The sequence below is a fragment of the Ambystoma mexicanum genome, chromosome 5q, assembly GCF_040938575.1.
Source record: "Ambystoma mexicanum isolate Mex_15411 chromosome 5q, UKY_AmexF1_1, whole genome shotgun sequence".
Classification (NCBI taxonomy): Eukaryota; Metazoa; Chordata; class Amphibia; order Caudata; family Ambystomatidae; genus Ambystoma; species Ambystoma mexicanum.
This window is the reverse complement of record NC_090933.1, coordinates 956,537,032-956,562,986: the sequence shown is the minus strand read 5'-3', so window position 1 is coordinate 956,562,986 and position 25,955 is coordinate 956,537,032. Positions and strand designations below refer to the sequence as shown.

Here is a 25,955-nt window from a genome sequence, read left to right as displayed (position 1 = left end):
CACTGTTGACTATTGTCACGCTGCAGTCACTAACGTCATCCAAGATGCCTCGACCAATGCTTCAGACCCGCCAACCAGCACTGAGACAACGATTCCTGACCCCAAGCCGCCATGTATGCCAGCCTGCAGCCGTACATCCAGCCTCACTCGCCGAACTGCATGTCGCCTGATACCTGCAGTTGTCTCCTGTCTTGAACGCTGTCGCAGGAGCTGTGAAGTGCCCTGAAACTGACTCGACCCTGTCGAGCACCAAGAAATTCTACAAGCACAAGGTAAATTGTGGTTCTGTCACCCTGGTCCTCCTCCGAAGGCGCCTAGTGACATTTTACGACCCATTGCTCCCTTTGTGTTGAAACCAAGTATCCTTAAACTATTGCGATTTAATTACTTTACCAAGTACCCTCCTCTCAATATCCAGAGTGCATCCTTTTTCCTTCTTGAAACTGTCTGTCCCCTGCATTTCTTTACAGTGTGGGCTATATTTTGTAATGTGCTAGAATTGTCTGTTGAATAATAATAAAGTAGAAACGTGTATACAACCTTGACTGGACAGTTCTTTATCTTTGGGTAATAATTGTTTTTTCGCTGTGTTTCAACTAACCAACGATTCACAACCTTGCTGAGATAAACCTGCTGCTCCGTCCACATTACCAAAATTGTACAAAGAGGTTAAGAATGTACTTGTGTTTCCAATCTGTTTGGATCCCTTCTGGTGTACTAGAGGTGTGGGGTTGATTGATGGTTTAGAAACCGATATTCATCCCTGGACCACGGGTGCCCCGTAAGTTGGTTTGTCACAGGGTGACAGTTGGAGAGAGGCTGGCTATGAAAGAGGGTGTGCTTTCTTCCTGCCTTGTGTGATATGCATGAATGGTGTCATAAGGTTCCCAGAGCAGAATGTGGTGTGAGTGCTGACTGCTGAGTGTTCTATGGGTGACAGTTGGAGAGAGGCTGGCTGTGAGAGAGGGTATGCTGGTTGATGTTCCCTTCCCATAGCTCAGTTTTGTGTGCTGTAACCCTTGGGGCTGATCAATCCTGTGCTGTAACTAATATAGAAGATTTCCTTATGTACCTGTGGATCATGGCTATATCCGGACTGCAACAAACATCTCAGGACCAGTGTTGGACTGGCCCACCGGGACACCGGGACTTCCCCCGGTGGGCCTCGGGGCATAGGGCCTCTTTTCTTGCTTCAGTCTTCGGCAGAAGCATACATATATCATTAGGTGGGGGGTCATGGATCCGTCCCTGGACTCGAACTGCAGTCCCCAGGTTAACAGACCGGGGTCTTCATCACTGCGCCATCACTGCACCTGATGACATGAGTGAAAACAACAGTCTTAAAGCAGACAGGCCAGGCCTGAATCTGCATAGTACCAATAGAAAAGCTTAATTTCATTGGCTGTTTTATCAGCCAGTGAAATTTGTTAACACTAATGAGTGCTGTGGGTGGGCGCAGTGGGACGCATTAGGGCCGTAGTGGAGCCACCCGCTTTCATTTTGTGCGGCTGGGTGTGCAGATGATCGTCCGGCCACTGTCTGGCAGTGGCAATGAGCCAGGGTGTGTGGCAGAGGCATATACTGCAGTAAGGTAGGTTTGTAAACTTTTTTTAAACCGTAAAGTATGTATGCAATAAAGAGTATTAACTTTTGTTTTAAACTAGTTTTACCACTAAATATATGAACATAACATTGTTACAGGCAGCTCTTGGAACCGCAATGGATGCGGCATGCAGCGCTTATTAAAATGGATGTTAATTATCTTTCTTAACGTCGCTCGGGCGGCCCGCGCCCCCTGTGGTAGAGCCAATGAGAGGCCAAACCACAATTGCACCGGTGTGTCTGTACCCCTTAACTGACACTTGCATAGGCGGCTCCCCTGTTGCCTTTGGAGCTGTCATAACTCAATCAGCCGTATAACGCTGCTCGCAGCACCTCACGTGCACTTATTGAACATGTCAAGGCCCAGGGCCGCTAGGGGAATTATGCTTATCCCGCCTGACGGCTCCCAACACTGCCCGATATCTATGGCATATTTTACGTGTATGATATGTATCCCCTAAATGTAATTAGAGGCCTGTTTGCGTGTGATGCATCAGAGTGGCCCAGAGCTGCTTCTGATTAAGGCATTGATTCTCGCCCAGTGCCAACTTCGGTATAGGCTGTGACAGGCTGCACAATCACTCAAGTGACACAGCTCAACCCGCCTGTCCACACGGATCATAGGAAATAGTCACTTTTGTTAATCTGCCCAACTAGGCTGACTGTGGTCCGAGTTTGCTAAATGAACCGAAGGGCTGTGGAATAAAGTGAAACAGATCGTCAAGCAACAAGCAGTGAGTGACTTGGCATTACACTGGCTATACAGTCTCCGGCTCTGAACGCAAGCAGCACGTTTACTGGCACAAAAAGATATCTAAATAGAAGTGGGTGTCGCCGTGTCAGGCAGGATGGCAGCCCCCTGTCACCATACGGGGTCTGCAGGATTCTGCTGGCCGAAGTACCCCTCAATTTAAGGTGATCACCAAACCGAGGACTGCCCCAGAGGACCACGCACAGTGGGGTGCCGGAAACCGCCAGGTAGGTGAGTCTAAGCGAGTGGGGATTCGCCGGTCTGTTGCCGGTGGGGGCGGTAGAATGGAGGGCATTTGGGACTCCTTGCCATAAGAGGGAACAGGGTTGACCCCGGGGAAGAGATGCGCGTGCGTGGGGGCTGGGGAGGGACACAATTGGGAGCCCTAATCCCAGCATCTATTTTTGCCCTGCATGGTGTGATCCTGGGCGATCTGCTGGTCCCTCTGAGCCTCTTTTATCCTCAGGCAAACCCGAGAGTGCCTAAAAGCAGCTCCAACTAACTGGGCGCATACAGGGAAGTCCGGAAGCAGAGTAAGATCACCCCCATCCTGCGTGCCAAGCGCAACATCTCTCCATGAAATGCTGCACGTCTCTCTCACTCCCGGGAAAGAGCTCCACGTCCCTCTCACTCCCTGGAATGAGCGCCCTGCCGCTCTCACTCCCTGGAATGAACATGACGCCCATCGCTTCCTGGAATGGGCCCCATGTGTCCCTCACTCCCCTCTGTGAGTCGTTCTGTCATCCACTGTTTACATTTTGAAATTGAAAAAAGTGAGAGGGCGCTTTGAGGATGTTGTGAGGGCTCCTAGGACCTGTAATGGGACCACGACCAAAGGGAAGGGATGCCAGGCTGCCAGCCACCTGCCTGGTTAATCTTGTGTCCCTGGGCAGTATCCACCAGCTTCACCGGGGCGCAGGGCCCCACCCGGCCACAGCTCACCCATCCGGCGCTCATCTGCGCCTGGGAGCCTAGTGGAGGGCTGGCCTTGACCCCCGGCAGACACCCAAGGGGTCATGTATCTGAAATGTGTACATTGCATGGAGGGGAAGCCGGAAGTGTGCACTTAAACACTTGCGTGCAGTGTTCGTTGTTTGCACTGTGAAGTGGCAGATCCAGGGTCATACTGCAAGGAAGTGCAAACGTATGCGTGTGAAATGCAGTTACAAATGTTCCTAAACAGGGGCGAAACACAACCTACATTTCGGCTGGGGGGGGAGGGGCGACTCCTTCAAATGTTGGGAGAGGGGCTAACTTCAGAGATGAGGGAGGGGAAAACGTATTTGTGTGGGGGGCATCTAACTTCTGTGTGCATTCTAATGAGACTATTTGTTTGCAGCTTCAATGTTAAAATCAGTTAACTCTCTCCTTTAAGTCTGGAACCACACACTTAAGGACTGCTTTGAGAATGAGCGGTCTCCTCTCCCCTGGCATGCAAGTACTAACCCCACATCACGATTTCCGTTGCCTAACACTGTATGCATATGAATGCAGGTATAACATTTCCGGGGCTAGCAGGCAGGGTCACCCCGTTTTGTGAGCCCACACCTAAGAGATGTTGGTTGTTTTGCCACTTGGAGTGGGAAAAGTGGTGATGAAACAGGTGTACCACTTTACACCTGTTTTGCCACCACGTTTTGCGCTCCAGGGGATTCGAAATTCACCCCCGTAGGTTGTGTATGACGTATAACCTAACAAAGTGGGACAGAACCACAGAGAGGTCCGCTGACATAGAGCAGGAAGAGCTGGGGCGGGGGCAGTCGGAGAAAACCTGGAGACTAAACAAGAGAATTTTAAGCAAATAAAAAATGGTACTGCAAGGTATGGTGAGTGTTTTCCACTCTGCTTTGGAAAAAGTGTAAAGGTCTACCGTTGGAATTCACTTCGACAGAATTACTTCTTGCGGAAGTAAATGTAAACACATTGGGCCTGAATTTTTTGCACTGCTGAAAATTGACTACACTGCTGAAAAGTGATTCTGTACTGGCGACACAATCCCTGATTCATCGAACTGTGCAAAAGTGTATTTTTGCAGTGCAAAGTCCGTGCAACGTCAGTGCATAGTCATTTTTGCAGTACAAATTGACTTTGCGCAGACTTTGCACTGCAAGAATACACTTGGCACAGTTCCATGAATCAGGGTTTGTGTCAGCAGTGCAAAGTCACTTTTCAGCAGTGCAAAGTCACTTTGAACCGTGCAAAAAATTCCACGAATCGGGCCCATTGTTATAGACACATTATCAAAACCCAATAAATAAATATACCTGTTTTTGATGGGCTACGAGTTATGGCGGGATATGAAGGGCTAGGAGTGGTCGTGGGGGAGGTAAAGGGATATGGGAGAAGTAACTCTGTCGCATTGAATTGAGTAATTTCGATAAAACAGTGTAGGACCACTATACTTGCCTTCTACAAATCCCAATTGCAGGCCACATTTACAATCGATTTTCTAGGGAATAACGCCTGCTTCCACCAGGTGGTAAATCTAGGTGGGTTCCACAGCAGGCATTAAAATCACATGCTTGCGGCAAACGAGGCAACTTTGCAAGATCTACAAACAAGAAATTATCAAAATAATGCTATACTGACTGCCCCTAAACTGGAAGAAACACTTTAAGAAAGGCCTAAAACACTTGAATAGCATGCACAACACTGTTGACCACAAATATCATTCTTCTGAAACTGCATTTCCTGAAATCAGAAATCCTCAGAGCTCTGAGAAATCTGCTTCTTACTTTCTTTTGCCTTCTTTACGTTTGAAGCCCTCAATGGTGCAGGTGAGTTTAGGGCATCACAGGGGTCTGGTGTACTCAGTCCTTCTTTCTAGGGTAGGGTGTGGGCAGTGTTGGACTGGCCCACCGGGACACCGGGACTTCCCCCGGTGGGCCTCGGGCCTCTTTTCTTGCTTCGGTCTTCGGCAGAAGCATACATAAATCATTAGGTGGGGGGTCATGGATCCGTCCTTGGGACTCGAACTGCAGTCCCCAGGTTAACAGGCCGGGGTCTTCATCACTGCGCCATCACTGCACCTGATGACATGAGTGAAAACAACAGTCTTAAAGCAGACAGGCCAGGCCTGAATCTGCATAGTACCAATAGAAAAGCTTAATTTCATTGGCTGTTTTATCAGCCAGTGAAATTTGTTAACACTAATTAGTGCTGTGGGTGGGCGCAGTGGGACGCATTAGGGCCGTAGTGGAGCCACCCGCTTTCATTTTGTGCGGCTGGGTGTGCAGATGATCGTCCGGCCACTGTCTGGCAGTGGCAATGAGCCAGGGTATGTGGCAGAGGCATATACTGCAGTAAGGTAGGTTTGTAAACTTTTTTTAAACCGTAAAGTATGTATGCAATAAAGAGTATTAACTTTTGTTTTAAACTAGTTTTACCACTAAATATATGAACATAACATTGTTACAGGCAGCTCTTGGAACCGCAATGGATGCGGCATGCAGCGCTTATTAAAATGGATGTTAATTATCTTTCTTAACGTCGCTCGGGCGGCCCGCGCCGCCTGTGGTAGAGCCAATGAGAGGCCAAACCACAATTGCACCGGTGTGTCTGTACCCCTTAACTGACACTTGCATAGGCGTCTCCCCTGTTGCCTTTGGAGCTGTCATAACTCAATCAGCCGTATAACGCTGCTCGCAGCACCTCGCGCGCACGTATTGAACATGTCAAGGCCCAGGGCCGCTGGGGGAATTATGCTTATCCCGCCTGACGGCTCCCAACACTGCCCGATATCTATGGCATATTTTACTTGTATGATATGTATCCCCTAAATGTAATTAGAGGCCTGTTTGCGTGTGATGCATCAGAGTGGCCCAGAGCTGCTTCTGATTAAGGCATTGATTCTCGCCCAGTGCCAACTTCGGTATAGGCTGTGACAGGCTGCACAATCACTCAAGTGACACAGCTCAACCCGCCTGTCCACACGGATCATAGGAAATAGTCACTTTTGTTAATCTGCCCAACTAGGCTGACTGTGGTCCGAGTTTGCTAAATTAACCGAAGGGCTGTGGAATAAAGTGAAACAGATCGTCAAGCAACAAGCAGTGAGTGACTTGGCATTACACTGGCTATACAGTCTCCGGCTCTGAACGCAAGCAGCACGTTTACTGGCACAAAAAGATATCTAAATAGAAGTGGGTGTCGCCGTGTCAGGCAGGATGGCAGCCCCCTGTCACCATATGGGGTCGGCAGGATTCTGCTGGCCGAAGTACCCCTCAATTTAAGGTGATCACCAAACCGAGGACTGCCCCAGAGGACCACGCACAGTGGGGTGCCGGAAACCGCCAGGTAGGTGAGTCTAAGCGAGTGGGGATTCGCCGGTCTGTTGCCGGTGGGGGCGGTAGAATGGAGGGCATTTGGGACTCCTTGCCATAAGAGGGAACAGGGTTGACCCCGGGGAAGAGATGCGCGTGCGTGGGGGCTGAGGAGGGACACAATTGGGAGCCCTAATCCCAGCATCTATTTTTTCCCTGCATGGTGTGATCCTGGGCGATCTGCTGGTCCCTCTGAGCCTCTTTTATCCTCAGGCAAACCTGAGAGTGCCTAAAAGCAGCTCCAACTAACTGGGCGCATACAGGGAAGTCCGGAAGCAGAGTAAGATCACCCCCATCCTGCGTGCCAAGCGCAACATCCATCCATGAAATGCTGCACGTCTCTCTCACTCCCGGGAAAGAGCTCCGCGTCCCTCTCACTCCCTGGAATGAGCGCCCTGCCGCTCTCACTCCCTGGAATGAACATGACGCCCATCGCTTCCTGGAATGGGCCCCATGTGTCCCTCACTCCCCTCTGTGAGTCGTTCTGTCATCCACTGTTTACATTTTGAAATTGAAAAAAGTGAGAGGGCGCTTTGAGGATGTTGTGAGGGCTCCTAGGACCTGTAATGGGACCACGACCAAAGGGAAGGGATGCCAGGCTGCCAGCCACCTGCCTGGTTAATCTTGTGTCCCTGGGCAGTATCCACCAGCTTCACCGGGGCGCAGGGCCCCACCCGGCCACAGCTCACCCATCCGGCGCTCATCTGCGCCTGGGAGCCTAGTGGAGGGCTGGCCTTGACCCCCGGCAGACACCAAAGGGGTCATGTATCTGAAATGTGTACATTGCATGGAGGGGAAGCCGGAAGTGTGCACTTAAACACTTGCGTGCAGTGTTCGTTGTTTGCACTGTGAAGTGGCAGATCCAGGGTCATACTGCAAGGAAGTGCAAACGTATGCGTGTGAAATGCAGTTACAAATGTTTCTAAGCAGGGGCGAAACACAACCTACATTTCGGCTGGGGGGGGAAGGGGCGACTCCTTAAAATGTTGGGAGAGGGGCTAACTTCAGAGATGAGGGAGGGGCAAACGTATTTGTGTGGGGGGCATCTAACTTCTGTGTGCATTCTAATGAGACTATTTGTTTGCAGCTTCAATGTTACAATCAGTTAACTCTCTCCTTTAAGTCTGGAACCACACACTTAAGGACTGCTTTGAGAATGAGCGGTCTCCTCTCCCCTGGCATGCAAGTACTAACCCCACATCACGATTTCAGTTGCCTAACACTGTATGCATATGAATGCAGGTATAACATTTCCGGGGCTAGCAGGCAGGGTCACCCCGTTTTGTGAGCCCACGCCTAAGAGATGTTGGTTGTTTTGCCACTTGGAGTGGGAAAAGTGGTGATGAAACAGGTGTACCACTTTACACCTGTTTTGCCACCACGTTTTGCGCTCCAGGGGATTCGAAATTCACCCCCGTAGGTTGTGTATGACGTATAACCTAACGAAGTGGGACAGAACCACAGAGAGGACCGCTGACATGAAGCAGGAAGAGCTGGGGCGGGGGCAGTCGGAGAAAACCTGGAGACTAAATAAGAGAATTTTAAGCAAATAAAAAATGGTACTGCAAGGTATGGTGAGTGTTTTCCACTCTGCTTTGGAAAAAGTGTAAAGGTCTACCGTTGGAATTCACTTCGACAGAATTACTTCTTGCGGAAGTAAATGTAAACACATTGGGCATGAATTTTTTGCACTGCTGAAAATTGACTACACTGCTGAAAAGTGATTTTGTACTGGCGACACAATCCCTGATTCATCGAACTGTGCAAAAGTGTATTTTTGCAATGCAAAGTCCGTGCAACGTCAGTGCATAGTCATTTTTGCAGTACAAATTGACTTTGCGCAGACTTTGCACTGCAAGAATACACTTGGCACAGTTCCATGAATCAGGGTTTGTGTCAGCAGTGCAAAGTGACTTTTCAGCAGTGCAAAGTCACTTTTTAGCAGTGCAAAGTCACTTTGAACCGTGCAAAAAATTCCACGAATCGGGCCCATTGTGTATAGACACATTATCAAAACCCAATAAATAAATATACCTGTTTTTGATGGGCTAGGAGTTATGGCGGGATATGAGGGGCTAGGAGTGGTCGTGGGGGAGGTAAAGGGATATGGGAGAAGTAACTCTGTCGCATTGAATTGAGTAATTTCGATAAAACAGTGTAGGACCACTATACTTGCCTTCTACAAATCCCAATTGCAGGCCACATTTACAATCGATTTTCTAGGGAATGACGCCTGCTTCCACCAGGTGGTAAATCTAGGTGGGTTCCACAGCAGGCATTAAAATCACATGAAATTATCAAAATAATGCTATACTGACTGCCCCTAAACTGGAAGAAACACTTTACGAAAGGCCTAAAACACTTGAATAGCATGCACAACACTGTTGACCACAAATATCATTCTTCTGAAACTGCATTTCCTGAAATCAGAAATCCTCAGAGCTCTGAGAAATCTGCTTCTTACTTTCTTTTGCCTTCTTTACGTTTGAAGCCCTCAATGGTGCAGTTGAGTTTAGGGCATCACAGGGGTCTGGTGTACTCAGTCCTTCTTTCTAGGGTAGGGTGTGGGGTGTAACACTTCATATTTTGGGAACAGGGTTAACTTCAGAGAATGTGTGGGGTGGGGCGGGGGAGCGTGCGTGGGGGCATTTAACTTCTTTACACAATCTAATGAGGCTGTTCTGGTGCAGCTTCAAAGTTGTGGTCTGAAACCAGACTCTTAAGGACTGCTTTAAGAATGAGCTGTCGCCTCCCCGCCCACTCTTTCAATCATTCCCCTGTCAATGTTCCATTGGCAGCAGCCAGTGAATTGGCTTAAAGGGTAGTGAGATGTGGTTGAATTCTGGGAAGGCGAGGGATTGACAGACAGTCTGATTTTGTAATCTCTGCATTTCTTACTTTCCTTCATTCAGTGGTAAATGTATCTTTGGAAGTAGGCATTGAAAATTCACCGATGTTGCCCCCAATTTGGAATGATTATTCCAGGAATGCAATTATCGTGCCTTTATAACAGTACATGCACATGCAGTGCATGAATGTGCTTTAGGGCAAGAGTTATGGGTTGCAGGGCAGATGCATGGGATGAAGGAGGGTGGCAGGCAGGGGAAGAAGTAAAGGCAGGAGGGAAGCAAAGAGGTGCGAGTAATGGAGGGCAATTGAAGTGAACCTGGGTAAGATTGAAGTTATTCAGACTGATATTGCACTCGTGGTTTGTCCCTCTATCATTGAAGATAATCTTTGTTTGATCATGAACTTATTTAAAACATATCTTTTTACCCCATATATGTTTAAATCCTGCTTTGAATGCACTCATTTTGACTAACTTTATTCAACATTTTCTTATGGGGCCACTTTGAAAAAAATGTCCAGGGCCACTTTTGTTTCCCAGTCCAGCCCTGCTCAGGACTCCTTATACACTTCTTTAAAGGAGGTGAAGAAGGTTTGCCACCAGTAGTGACACTGTGTACATTCGGACAAAACACATCTTAAAGAAAGCACTGATTTAGGTTTTCCCCAATACGTGTACACGTGTTTAATACCCCAGAATGAATACGAGCTTTAGTAGACTGTACGATTTGATTGGTAATATAGGATGGCAATTTACTTTAACAGGGTTGTTTCACAACTCTTCCCTGAATGACATATATATTTTTAAACCCTAGTTTTTTTCTGTAATTCTAAAACCTATATGGGAAGTTAATCAATAAGGGAGTTAATTAATTAACAGTATAAGCTTAGGGGAAATATAATTTTTGATTCTTGCCTTTTGATATTTAACTTAAAGCTTAAAATTCTAAGACCTGACTGCTGTAAACTTTCCTAAAACAACAATGGTGCCTGCTGAAAGGTTGCCAGGCTTCCTATATTTTTTCTTTGTTAATTATTGTTTCCATCCCTAGTTACCGGTCACGACAGCCACCCACAGGGCAAGTTCACTTCTCGTCACCCTAGGGGGTAGGGCCGGTATCTGAGATACTACGATCTAGTCAGCAACTGATGGCATGCAGGTGTGAATGCAAGTCCTTTGCGGTGGACACTCAGAGCATGAGTACAGCAGCTGCTAGTTGCCTCCTGTCAAAGTAGGGAAATGCAAACAAAGCCAACATGTCCATTTCGCCGACAGTGAACATCTCCCAGTGCTTGGAAGATGGGTAGGCTGACTGGAATCCATTAACAGTGGCTGCTGAATCAATAACCAAGGTCCACTTCTGAACAGGGCCCACATCGTTGAGTGGAAAAATCTGCAATGAGGCGTCCACACGGATCATGTACTCACTGGGAAACAGTCAAAACCCCAATGGGTCCTTGCTAAAGAGCCTTAAGTTTAAAATGCAGAGCCTGATAGGAACAGAGTTACACACTATCCTCATTTCCAACCACACTTCTCTGCCCACTCCAACTTTAAGTTAATACCTTTCAGTTTTCACCAAACTGCCAGTGTTATGGGGAGGGGGTGGTAGTGGAATCACTGCAAAAGATTTTAGCAGGTTGGTGTGTTAATCCAAAAGGTTAATTGAACATACAAATAAAAACAACTGTAAAACTAGTAAAGAAACAATTCTATTAAACAGTGCATATGTTCCATTGCATATGTTTCAGTGCATATGTGCCATAATAACCCACTGCCCCGCACAATGTCTACTGAACTGCTAGAACACATACAGCAGTAAACAATGCACCACTTTATTGAGAACTCTAGGTGCTCCGGGTCTAGTAGGGTGGTGTCCAGGCACAAAATTAATATGACATAACATACTGTGGTACCTCGTGACTAGCACAAGTTTCCAGTTATTCTCTGGCAGAACATTACATGTTTCCTTTCCTGCCTCATATTCCCTGTAACAATTATTAAGAGTGACGTCTTCCCCTTAAATATACTATACATTTTCCTGTACTGCGATACAGTGCTTGGAGTGAACACATAGGACACGTTGCTTGGAAAGGTCTGCCAGCCTAATTTCAGTATTCATATCTCGATATTGCAAATATAATTTCCACAATCCCAGAATTGAAAATCTAAATAACATCCCAATAGAAATAGCGGGAAATGGTCCACATTTAAAATAAGTCAGTAATAAAATAACAATGGCCAAGAAGCAGGGACGTCATTTTGGGGTCGGCATGGGTTGCAGTCACGACCCCTGTGGTCTCACTTGCTACCCCTGCAGTCTCCCTTGCTACCCTGTATTAGAAAACCCAAAATAAACCCTTTTTTTAAAATGAAAGCTCCTTGTTAAAAGAAATGTGATTGTGTGTGTGTGTTTGAATGTTCTGAGTGGGTGTGTGCCTGTGTGGAGAATGCAGTGAGAGTGGATGTAAGAGATGGTGTATGAGTGAGTGACTGGTGAGTGAATGAGTAGAAATGTTAGAGTGTGTGTTTGAATGTTCTGGGTGGAAACACAGGTGTTAGATGCATCTGAAGGTTGTGTGCTATCACTTCCTGTGATGTCACTTGGGGTGGGGTTAAATCACATCACTTCCTGTGATGTCATCAGAGGTCAAGGGTCCTGTGATGCACTTCCGCTACCCCTGGCATTTTGGTGTAATGACATCCCTGTCAAGAAGGTGGTCAGTACAGGAGGTACAGGGTAATTACCCACTAAAAGAACAAATATGACTTAGGTATTGTAGGATGGGTGCATGGGAAAGGGTGTTTTGAGCAATCACCCATAGAAAGACTCACGGGTAGAATGTCTCACCAGTGTGATCTAACCACTTTAGGTCTTCATTGAGAGAATTCCTAAATTATTTTAGATTTCTTGTTTCCTTGTTACCTCTGCGTTTCTTGCTTCCAGAACCATTTAAGCAGTATCCAAACACATATAATATTAGATTTGTAGCTGTACCTATTTTAGGCACATGATTTTTTGTGCTGTGATACTGTTTCAACATTGTTGGCGACCGTTATGTTTTCACTGGCACAAGACCTTGCTTTTATTTTGTTTATTACCAACTACACTTTGCTTTCCATGCTAAGATTGCTGTCACCATCACTTCACAACCCTTTAACATTGATTGTCTCCAAACAGTGTGTGGTTGGAATACAATCCTGGCCACACCTTCAGCCTCATGTTTTGTAGGATAACTTGATTACCTGTGGTCAGACGTATCTTGATCCCTTTCCCATTTAGATACTTTTCTATCGAACAAGAAATTGAAAATGCTACTCCCCAGAGATTTTGGCCCTGAAAGTGGAAGCACACAGTCAGTATAATAAATCAGCTAGGTGCTACATCAGTTAGGGGTTCAATTGAAAGTGCCCATGCTCAATGTAACTGCACTCTTGCACACTTAAGGTCACCATTCCACCTCTCATAGACCATTTACGCCTTGACTTGCTAACACAGAGAGCCACACCACCAAGAGAATCACAGAGCGTCTACTGTGTCTGCTTGACACCATGGACTTCAAGCAACACATTACTGAACCAATGAAAAACAAACTTAACAAACTAAACCTTGTATCCACCACGTCTCCAGCCATTCTATGTCTTCCCCCTACCTTTGGACTTGATAGGCCATGCAGCCATAACCATCTGGCTCCACAACACTTTTCTCCTGCATCAGGCCTAACCCAAACCAGCCAAACAACCCATGACCATCCCCACAGATGCACTGGAAAGAAACCTCATCCCCTTGGTCACTCGTTTCAACCCTTCAGAGAATGTAAATAACAAGATCAGCACACTCAATCAGATCCTCATTGAGACCAGCAACGCCCATGCATCAACGAAACGTCAACTCAACAAACATAAGCCCTAATCACCTTGTTATGCACAGGAACTCATTCACAGCAAGCACGCCTTTCAAAGATAGTAAAGGTTTGAGAGAAAAATCCCACCAACACAAAGACCTCTATTAACATCGAGCCTCTGTTTATCACTCCGTGAACACCCTTTCCAGCATGCACAACACTCATCATCACAGCCAAAGCAAACTACGACACAACAAACATCCTGTAAGTGTCCAGCAAGAACTAAGCAATCTTCCAAACCATGAAGCAGTGCATCAATCCCCTGCCACACCGTGAAATACAGAACTCCACTAACAATTGCAATGCTGTCAACAACTCCCTTACATACAAGATAGAAAAGATAAGGCAAAGCATTGACAGCTCTTCATCAACACCGATATGGCCACATGCCAATACTCTAGAGAACAATTGACTCAAGCACTGTCTGTCCCTCATACAAGCCTGGATCTCCAGCACCTACCTGAAAATCAACCCAACAAAGAACATTCTCCTAGGAAATCTTACAAAGTATGCCCAATGCCAGAATTGGCTGATTGACATGTAACTCAATGGAGTCATCCATCAACTCCATTGCAAAATCTGTTGGCTTTACAATCGACTGCGACCTCTCATTCAAAACACACATTGTCAAGAAGACGTAGGCAGAATGGAACCAGCTTGAACTCCTCGGCAAATTCAAGCATCACATTTTAGAACATTTGTCCAAGCCCTAGTCATATCCCAGTTGGATAATGGAAAAGCATTACATGCAGCAGTTCTAGATGGGTTGTTCTTGGGCCCTCTGAAAGTGATCCAGTGTGCTTCAGCATGCATCACCAAAGGGTAAATTTAAATGTGATCATGTCACCACCATCCTGAAGGAGCTGCCCCTTCAAGTGTCCATAATGTTCAAGACAGCCTACATTACCTACAAAGCAGTCACAAACAAAACACCACTCGAACTTGCTGAGAACCTCACCATTGTTGGAGGCTAGCACACCACCAATAGCCACAACATTGTCTGACTGCAAACATAGAACTTTTAGAGGGAAAGACACAGAAAACTGTCCTTTTCCTGCTACACTCACTGTTGCTGGAGAAAGTCATCAATGCAGATAGGGCTGGTACCCCATTCTAAAATTCAAAAAAGAATCTTAAGACCCTACTCTTCAAGGAATATCTCAGCAAATTCAACCCTACTTCTTCTCCACCTCTGAAGCCCCCTCTACAGCTACACCTACCCATCCCAGCTCCTCTGCTACCCCTGAGCCCTACTTGAAATCCCATCGGTGTTTCCCATATGTATGGTGCTCCATTGCTTTCCAGCTGGGCTTGCACTCTATAAATCCAATAACTACATAAAACATATATACACATGTTTCTGACTATCACACAAGAAGAGATGCTCATGTTGCCTTATCTTAAATCTTGGTCTTTATTAGACCCATTACAGCAAATATTTAAAATTCTTTGGCTACTAGTTTTCTTCTACCCTTATCAATATTTGCCAATAACTCCTTAGTTTGTGGATTCTTTGCTGTAGCCCAGAAAGCTAAGCTTCTCTTACATGCATTAATACAATCTCCATTGTATTCTTTTATATATGCTAATTATGGTGGAGTTTATTTACAGTGCTGGCCAAAATGCTGATTTATGATGATCCCCCTGATTTCAAAATTTTGAGAACCATCTGAAGCTCTGAATTCTTTTTAGGTGGATTTCCTTCCAATAGGACCCAAGTCTGTTTTGGTTTTTGCTTTGGACAATCTACCTCTTGCTTTAGATAACGTCAGTGGCTCAGCACTGATTTAATTAGATCTGTTAGCTTTATATGTCGCTGTTAAGCACTCTATTGTTCTGTCCTAATCTAAGGCTACAGGTATTTGTGGAACACCTTTAAGATGTTTTTGCTCCTTTCTGGAGGTGTGGACCCAGGTGGTAGTCATGTCTCCTTTCACATCTGTACATGCCCCTCTTTGGTGTTATGTTCCTCAGGTATCTGCTCTCTCTTCCTTCTTGTTAAATGCATACATACATCACCTAGCTCTGCGCATTCATGAATTTGGCTTCCACTTGATTATAATGCTGATGATACCAACATCCTAGTATTTGTGGATCAGAGTCTGGGTCCAACACAACTTGAACTTTCAACTTGCCTTTGAGCTGTGGATGAGTGGATGGCTAGTCACTGGTTGAAAGTGAATGCTGTTGTGATGGAGGGGATGGTGGTGGGAGATGTGGCGCTCTGACGACCTCAGTTCTGGCACCCATTAATGGGCCCTTTACCCTAGCTTGTCCCAGGAGTTTGCAACCTGGGTTTTCAATTTGATCACATATTCTCACTTAAGTCACAGTTTAAGTATGTTCTAGTCATTGCTTGTTTGCTTTATATGTTTTATAAATGTCTCCCCCTCTTATCGACTGCCTACATGCTGAGATGAGGGATATCGTGGTTCTGTCCTAGTTTCATCACACCTAGAATTCCCTGTTTTGGAGACTACTCCACTATTTGCTCCTCTGCCTTCAGGGTATGTAAAATGTGGCTGCTTGTTTAGTATTGGGAGTTCCCCATCATATTACCGTCTAGCCTCTGTTGCTCAAGCTTCACTTGGCTCTATGACAATACATCTTAAAGCTCTCTGTTTGATCCATTAAACTATCAATGGAATCTGCCCTTCTTCCATAAATGCTAAAGTGACTTTGTACAATCCAACACATTAACTACACTCCTTTATTAACTGTTCATAGACTTTGACTGATCGACTAAGGTGGGGGTTCTTTTTGCCCAAGTTCTATAGAATAGTTTCCCTCTGGCTATACGCCAGATAGTTGACTGTCTTTCTTTTCATCATGCATTGAAGAATTGTCTTCCCTCATTAATCTCTCTATAATGTTCTCTTCCTGTTTAGTGCCATTATACTTGTTGGTGACTTTGCCGTTAATAAAACTGTACCCATATCCCCATGCTCAAAGACATGTAAACATCAATTTGAATATACATGTGTAACAGTTCTAAAAAGCAATACCAGACATAAAAGGTTTTGTATTAATCAATGTTTGTGCAATAGATAACTATTGTAATGAGACATACATTTGGCCTAATTAACAAATATTTCCATTGGCGCAAATAAGAACATGCCTGGAACATCTCTGTTTTGAGTCTTTTACTTTATACCTAATTCACAAAGCCTAAAATAGCAGCACATTTGGAGATGTCTGGAGTATCTGAGAGATGCTCAAGTGCAAACATGATACTGCTTTGCATTCGTTTCAGTGGATATCTTTTGGATTCAGGCCAATTGTTTTCATTGCACACTGATAAAACATATTCAGAAATTAAGAACGTTCATGGAATTCACCCTCTTGCAATTTTGCAAACAGCATTCCACATGCTTAAGGTAAGGGTCATGATAGGGTAGCTGTTGTTACCTCTTCTTGTTTAATGATTTACCTTCTTTGCCAGACAAGAGTTGCAGTTCTCCCAAAGCGTTGCCACATTACATATGATAATATTAATACACATACTGCTATTACTCACTACCCTTTCTCACCAAGTGAGAAATGGTTTCCTTATATATGTTGGGTTTCTTTCATGACAACAAGAGTAGAGTGAGACCTAGAAAAACAATATCATTTATTAGTTGAAATGCTTTACAATCTAGTTGGGAAGTGCATCCTTAAATACGTTTCACTATAAAATGTAAACACACAGCAGCAGAAATACATGATTTAATGAGGAGTCTGCCCGTGAGTTGTTAAGAATCCAGAGATGTCCCTTTTCAATATGAGAGATTGAATATTTTCTATATACATTGGTAGGATTGCTAGAATTATGATGTTGACATAACAATCTCTCCACGACATAATCTTGAAAGAGAAATCTCCCCAGCAATTAGTGTGTGCACATTATCCTCTCATACCAAGATATTGACTAGAAAATAACTTGCTAAACACATAATTTAACTTTTCCATTTGCACCCGGGAGTGCATGGCAGTGAGTTTGATCTTTACATTTTATGTCAGTATTATGGTATGAAGATATCAATTGCATGTCGAGATTGATGGCGGGAGAAATTTGTTAAGAGGTTTTGGCACAGGGACCACTTTGGTCCGGAAATTATGACTTGAAAAGAAATTGTCATTGTACCATTAAAAACGCAGAATACATTTTATGCAGTAGAACATGTTGGAGTTTTCAACAAAAAAAAGGAGCCTCAGGTTTCCAATGTTCTTGTTTTCAAATAACCAAGTATTTCATTTTGTTGTGTTTCTTCAGCACTCTGGTAAAATGGATGAAAACAGATTTGTGGCTGTTACCAGCACTAATGCAGCGAAGATCTTTAACTTATACCCCAGGAAGGGGAAAATAGCCAAAGGGTCTGATGCTGACATTGTGGTTTGGGATCCAGAAGCTACCAGGTATGAGCATCTCGGATGAACAATGCTATTTAGGATTTTCCATTTGAAGTCCCTTAAAATATCGTGTCTGTGTGGCATGGTATTGGAGCAGGTTAGTATCATCTCATGGCGAAGAATATCATTTATTTTAAAATAGTATTTTGGCTATAATTTCAAGAAGACATATAAATCACATTACCACTCATTAAAATCTGGGTGTTACAGTATGCGCTAAATACCATACCAAGTTAAAAAAAAAGGCAGCATTGATAGCCTTCACATGAAATTGGTTTGTCAATAAACAAAATCGGCACCTTTTATATCAATTTGTCATCACTTTTAGAAAAAAAGGAAAAAATGCATATTACCAATTAAAAGGCTTGGGCCCTGGTTCACAGAGCGTTCTTTTTAATGAGAGAGCACCATTATAAAACCCTTCTGTGAAGACACTTAAACACTTTCCTTGTAATGAGCTAAGTATACATTGCAAGGTGGGTATCTTGACCTTTGCAATAGGGTTTATAGGAAACAGTCACCCCTATCTATGTGCTAGGTATCCCTACAGTCTTGCCCCGTGGCGATCATAGCAATGGCAATAATGGTTGTGATATGCAGAGGAGCATGTTCTCTCTAAATCTGCTTTCACAGAAGGTATGCGGTTTATAGCTGACCTCAGAAAGGGGACTTGTGATAGTAAACAGTAGGTCCGTATCTTTATCACACATATCCGGATGGCCTGCCAAGAGCTGATTTAATTTATATGTAATATATTCTTCTGATATTCAATATTTGTTGGAAACACAACAGTAACAGCAGTATTCCAGGCACTCCTGTAGTGGGTACCTTATGATAGAGAGAAAAGTAATGAGCAACTGACTGGTTCATGGTGGATAACACATGATCCCCAAAATAGTGAAAGGCGCAACAGTCCGTAATGCCGGGGGACCATGGATGTATACAGAGAGAATATGGCTTTCACCCCTGCAATGGGGGTCAGCCATGGCCGTTAACGACTCGCCAGCTCGAGTCAAGGAAAGGGGTGTGGGCTGTTACTGAACATGTCCACCCACTGCGAAGGTGAAAGCCATTCGCACCCCGAGGTTTAACCCGGGTGCAAATGTTTTGTTTCTCTCCCTCAGGCGATTTGTGCCACCTGCACAGCCAATTTCCAGGGGGAAAGAAAATGAAAAAAAGATGGCCACCACCATAGGTACATTTCTATGTCGGCGGCTGGGAGATGGGAGGAGCACTGGGACTGGAGCACAAAGCTCCAGTCCAGCAAGCAAGTGAGGAAGGGGTTGGGTTTATTTTGGGGAGGTATGGAGGCAACAGGGAGAGGTGAAACTTTATGGCAGATTCAAAGGAGTGTATGGCAGTGATAGATTCAGTGATGGGTATCATGGGGGGAGAAGGATCCGAAGCAAGAGGAATGCAGAGGAAGGTTGTACCCAATATTTAGGAGGGTGTTAAAGTGGCAGATACATAGTTCGGAGATAGTTTGAACCAGTTGAGTGAGGGGGTGTAAGAGGATTCAATTCAACACTACAGCTAATTCAATGCCTAGTCTGGGTTACTGAATGGAAACCCTTATTGATATATCTTTATGTCCAGTTCATGCGTTCTGGATGACTACCCCTGTATAACACCCCTCTCTTGGAATCCCCCTGACCCCACTGAGCCACGAAGTAGTTCTGTTTTGCAAGTTTAAACGGTTTATTTGATAATTTAAACAGTATATATATATATATATATATCACACTTTCTAATAAATTAATAATTGAATATCACACTTAATCTGAGCAGTAATCAATAATGGATAGTCCGGCACTAGCACACTTCTTTATAATCAATGATGAGTGGTTATAGGATGGATACGATAGCAACAATACTTTTATGGTTTCAAATGGATGCAATGTGGAATGAAATGCAGTACAGAAATTAACTTGATAGGATTTCAGCAAAAGACAATGTAATCACTTTCTTGGACAATTCACTCCCCCCTTTATGCAATGCAAGGAAATGGAAGGAAAGCACACAGTTCTCAGAAATGCAATCAAATGTAATTCAGTTCACCCCAGCAAGCTTAGACTACAGAAGTTTGAAACACAGGCCCAAAATGCTTTTATATGTGCTGGCAATGAAGTGAAGTATATGCTAAAATGCTTTTATATGTGCTGGCAATGAAGTGAAAAATATGCTAAAGTGCTTTTAATTCCCTCTAGAGGTTCAGGGTGAGTAGTATCTAGTTAATATTAGTCCAGGCTCACTCTAGCAATGATTCAGGGATGGTTCTTAAGAGGCAAACGAATTTTTAGCAAGGAAAGCAAGGAAGCTGCTGTTTTCACACGTGGCTGGATTTTTAACCAAATCGCAAATCGCGGTAAAATTCGCGAGTGCGAGAATCGTGATTACGGAGAAAGTATAAGGAGGTTCTAGGCTTGTTGGAAAGGTAAGATTCTAAGCCTTCAGAGGAAAGTTAAACCAAGTTCCTAGCCCAAACGGTTCCAGAGATACGGACGATTAAATAAAGGTAGTTTTTCGGATTTGAAATTTTAAAAGTTCAAAGCGACAGGTTACAGCTTGCAGATAGAAAATGACAGGTGACAGCTTTTAGGCAGTTCTGGGTAGATTAAAATAGATTGAATTATATTATTTTAACTAAGAGATTGGTTCTGCACAGTTATGCTGGGTACTCACAATATATTTTTGAATTAGGCCTCGCCACGGATCTGGTCAGGTTTTGGACTGGACTCCGGTCTGGTCTGGGTCTCTTCACAGTGATCTGGGTCAGCTCTCTGGTTCTGCTAGCGGCGGTCTGGGTCAGCTCTGCTGGTCTAGCCTCTCTGGATTCTGGATACTGCTCTGCTTTCTAAGTACTGCTACAGGTTCTGGAGATTGATGGATTTGAAGTCTGGATCTCTGGATGTGAAGTCGTCGATCAGCATGCTCCGCAGCAAATGGAATTGAATGGCCCTATCTGTCCTGACTGTCTGCTTTTATGTGTTTTGAAAGTGGGTGTGTGTGCAGCATCACTAGCCAGCCCCTCTTTCAACTTGTCATTGGCCCAATTCCCCCCTCTCCCATGATTGGGGAAGGAACTGTGAGTCAGAGTGATGCTGTAGGTTTTATGGGTCAGAGGATCCTCCCCTGGTCAGTTTGCCCACAAATCTATATTTGATTCAAAATGCCCATTCCTCAAATACATAGTGGTTTGTTATTGCATGTACATATTACCTATCACACGAGGTAGTCTCTGTCCCAAATCTGCTCTTCCTAGGAGCTTGAGTTAAAAAATGGCAACATATTTCACTTTTTAGTCGGGTTACCAATATTGGATTTTTCCCCGCATTTACACAGATGTGCCCATGGTGTGTGGGCATTAGGTGGTGGAGTGTCAGATTTTTAACATACATACATTTAGAGTAATATCCTCTTTTCCGCTAAAACCCCCCTGAACATACCACCGGGTCCTACCACGTCTTCAAATGTGCACAGAAAAATCACAAGAATAATGATATCACTTATAAAATTTTATTTTATAAAGGCATTCTCTAGCTTGTGTGCAGTGAATATAGAAGCCTGATCCGGCGCTCTACTTACCGGAAAAACAGCTGCTTCCAAACTTTCTCTCCTTCCGAGCCGTGAAGGGGCTCTGTCGGTGCTTGGGCGCTTCCTGGAGGAGGCGTGGCCCGACCATCTCACGTGACTCCACACGTGACCCATTACCTCCTCATAGCGGCGTCCCATTCACCCTCGCGGCGTTAAGCCCGTCAGGGGTAAAGGGCGCCGGCTGTTGTGCGGCTGTTTGGCGTGTGGGCGCTATTGGCCCTATAAAGGTCCACTCAGCACATCCACATTGGAAATTGAACAGAGCCTGTACTATCCAACAACAGGTGGAGTGAAACTGAGGTAAGGGGCCGTACCATACCTGTACACTATCGTACTTCAGCCTGTTTACCGCGCGAGACTGCGGGATATTTTCTTTCTTGGATCACGCTGGTTTTACCCATTAAGATTTGGGACCCATTTACCTCTCGGAACTCCATAAGGGGTTCATTGATAGATCAGCGTGATATACACATCCTAGACTATAAGTTTCTCTGATATAGTAAGTGTTCATCTCACTTAGGTTTCAAGCTACTGTACACACATCATTTTGCACTCTTTTGTTTTTTTTTTTTTCTCTCCACAGTGCACGCATTATAGAGTGCTCTGTAACCTAAAAAAGAGTTGAATGAAACTTCGCAGCACAAAAGAAATGGAAGGAGCAGGGGACAGATCTTTTTTAAGTAAAAATCAGGAAGCAAGTATAACAACTGCGCAACATTCACAGGAGAATATAAATTCAAATACCGTGCAACAAATCCAAGTACTGGTACATGCCGAAGAAACTCATAGCACCCCATTAAAAAGCACCATGGAGAAAGATCCAAATACTGCAATAGTGAACAACTGGAAGCGGGGCTTAGAATATACCATCACAACAAAAAGGATACAAAGTAAAATAGAAAATCACTTTGGGAAAAAACAATACAAAAGTCACAGTGACATCGAAGGAGAATCACTCATCCTATGGGAAGACCTTAGGCTTTCCCAAACCCCGGCTTCTAGCACAGAAATACATTTCACATCAACAAATCTGGAAAAAGAAGCCCCCATTCAAATTGAGGAGAATAATGTGATTCCTCCATCGCCACAAAACCTACAACCAACAAAAAATGTTACAAAACTTTTTCAGGAACAAAGTGAAACAGATTCCAAAGACGATGAGAAGACACAAACAAAGTTAAATACAGATACATTGAAAGCTTTGAATTTCGTTCTTAACTCTTTAGTTTCAGTCTTCGAGATGTTAAAAGGAGAGGTTCAATCGCAAAATGGGACATTGTTAGAAATGACAAAAGAAATTGCAATATGTGACTCTACTATAGTGGGTTTGGCAAATGCTATTAACACAAAATTGAGCACTCCAATCCAGGCTTTAAACCTTGAGATTGTAAAGCAAGGACTTGACATCTCCTCCATCCAGCAATCTTTGAAGGAAAAAAATGAAATAGGTAACCTTAATAATAGATTGTTGCAAGAGGTTCTCTCAACTTTGAAAGGACACCCGTCCCTAGTCCAAGCAGAGAAAACCCCAGAAAAAAATCGGGAGTATTCACTTGATGACACACCGGTCTCAGACTCGATAATGGAAGAATTTCTAAGACTTGCTACCGTAATGGAGGAAGATATAGAAACTGGAAAAAACATACAAAAAACAGAATATGATAAACGAAAAAACATACCAACGGGTGAACCCAAAGAATGGCAAGGACAAGGGGAGCAAACATCAAGAGGTAGAAGAAAAAGAAGGAACCGTCTTGCAAGGAGAGGGAGATCCAAATTTATACACTCTAAAGGAAAAAAAAAACAAGACAGAGGGCGGAAATGCGACAAAGCCGACAAAGAGAATGGAAAAATATATCATATAATACAGCCAAATGAGTATAGTGAGGAACAAGAGAGTATTAGGGGCGATTTTAAAGTACCGCAAAACCACGCAAAAGTAAATAAATCTATTGCAGAAAAGGGAAACCAGAAGCATAAGACTGCTATCCCTAAGAAAATCAAAATAATGGAAAGGAACAAACTGGATGACATAGCTTTAATAACAAAAGCAAGCATTGGCTTGCAAACAGAGGAGGAGACAGAGCAAAAGGATAATCCAAGAGAGGAAAACAAAGAGGGAGACAAGGATCTGAAAGGGCAGCCAAAATCAGATAAACTATCAGCGAAAAACAACTCAAATGCTAAATTCCAAAAGGAGCCCACAGCAAAAATAGAAAAATGGGCCCCTATCTTTCTAAAAAAAAAAGCCCCCAGCTCGAAACAAATAAATCCAATGGGAAAGCCATGGCTCTATGCCAACATGAGAACAAGAAAATCGCCCCTATTAAAGAAACAGGCGGCCGCCAAAGACCCAAGCCTAATCTCCCCTAATCGAAATGTCTTAGCAAACATGGTCGGAAAAAACATATCCAAAACAAATGATAACAAAACTCAAAATGGAGAAGGGAAATTTACGAGACTTGTCATCCCTTCAAACCGTGAGGAGAACATTTCAGACACTCAAATCCCTTCTATAGTATGTGTTCAGTCAACTCAAAGCATACAAATAGAAAATACCATCCAAAGAGTCTGGTTGAGATTGCGCTCAAACTATAGGCAACATAAAGCTTTGAATCGAGGATTAATTTTAGGCATAATGCATAAAATCAAAAATCTGCACTCCTTTGATTCCGGTAACATTGAGAACGTGAAATTTCCATTGTCAAATGACCCATTTTTAGTAGAACTCATATTGACATCTGAAAATGCAAAAAATGCCATTCTACAAAATTCAATTGAATTGGAATCCTATGGATTAGAAGTCTCATGCAATGACAGGGAAAAAAACATCATGAGCGAACACCATAACCATGTATGCCCAAACAAAAGAAGAACATCTCAAAATGAGGCGATCCTCACAGGGAAGAGAAACTCAGAAAGAGATCTCAAGACAAAAGATAATACCCTCGCGCTCCTTCCAGAAATACTGACAGAAGTACTACAGAAGCTGGGGCTGGGCACGCAGCGGCTTTAGAAGGAAAAATATAAGTATCTTTAGTTGGAACACAAGAGGCTCTAGTGTCATCAGAGATAAAGAAACACGGACATATATATTCAATCAGGGAGATGCAATTCTATTGCAAGAAACCTGGCTGGTAAATCCACTAAACATTGAAGGTTATACAGTCATATGTTTATCAGCTGCGCAAAAACCATTAGGTCGTCCTTCAGGAGGCTTACTGATAGCATTGAAAAACCAAGTTTTTAAAAATGCTACAGAAATATGGAAAAATCCCCATGGTATCCAGGCATGTAGAGCTGAAATAAGCTTACAAGAAACCACTAATACCTGGATCTTTATAAATATTTATTGGAACCCAGTGACATCAAAACTAAGTTGTTTTTTGGAAGACCTAGCACTACTATTTGAATTTTTGAAAACTACCTCAGCATCCAGTAAAATTGTGGTAGCAGGAGATTTCAACTCGAACTGTTCACATCCACAGAAAGGAGACTCAGATCGAAGAATCCACAGAAAAATGAGCAGGGGAAAAAAGTGGCAGGAATTTATGGAACAATGGGATCTTCACATGGTAGTTGGCACGCAGGAGGGTGAACCATACATAACCTGGCGAAGAGGGAACTCATCCTCTGCGCTAGACTTCATTTTTGTTTCAAAAACCCTGCAGGCTATGCCTTCCACTCTAACAATAAAACAGGAAATTGGCAGTGACCACAGCAGATTGGAGCTGCTATTTGAAAACATCTTAACAACAGAGACTGAGAGAGAACTACAACTGTTAGAAGAAAAAAAAGGAAAACTCAGAGTGGTAAAATACAAAGATGGGGGAGACAAATTGAATGGGAAGCTCAAAAGGATTCCTGAACATATTTGGAAAACACAATGTAACCCAGACCGATTCACCAATTTTCTATGGGCAACCTTAGCGCCCAAATATTTAGTGGGAGAAACAAAACAGAAACATCTACATGTCTTTGATGAATCTACACAAAGGAGGAAAAGAGAGCATAGAAAAGCTCTGAGAGACATTCGTAAAGCAGGATATTCGTTTGAAAAAATGCAAATCGAGATAAAAAACCAAAAATAAACTATAAATCATGGTCAATCTCACATAAAGCTATTCGGATGCAAACAGATGGTGAGCACATACTAAGAACCCTCAGAGAAAACAACAGCAAGAACTTCTGGGAAATAATGAACCCATTTGAAGGGGATTACACCGAATCACTATGTAACTTAGTGTCAGAAGAAGGCTGGGTGAGGTACTTGACAGAGACATATAAGAGCGATAATAACCATGAAATTAGTGGCATGCCAGAACTCCGTTGGCAACTTAACTTCAATGAAGAGGACATACATGAAATCATAATCAACTCCTCAACATCTAAAGCCTCTGGATTAAACGGCTTGACCTATCAGGCATTGAAAAGCGAACCTGTGTTGTGGTCAAAACTCTTATCTGCTCTCTTTGAAGAAATATTAAAAAAACAGACTTTCCCAGCATCTTGGAAAACGGCCCTCATAATACCCTTCTTTA

The 25,955-nt window shown here is 43.8% G+C and overlaps 1 protein-coding gene across 1 annotated transcript in view; it reads left to right on the top strand.

The window, feature by feature from the left end:
• The window catches only part of DPYS (dihydropyrimidinase), a 432,875-nt gene that overhangs the window by 277,101 nt on the left and 129,819 nt on the right, over positions 1-25,955 (top strand). The window contains exon 7 of the mRNA XM_069621489.1: positions 17,684-17,826. Within this exon, the coding sequence (XP_069477590.1) occupies positions 17,684-17,826 (143 nt within the window). The remainder of the gene's footprint in view (positions 1-17,683; positions 17,827-25,955) is intronic.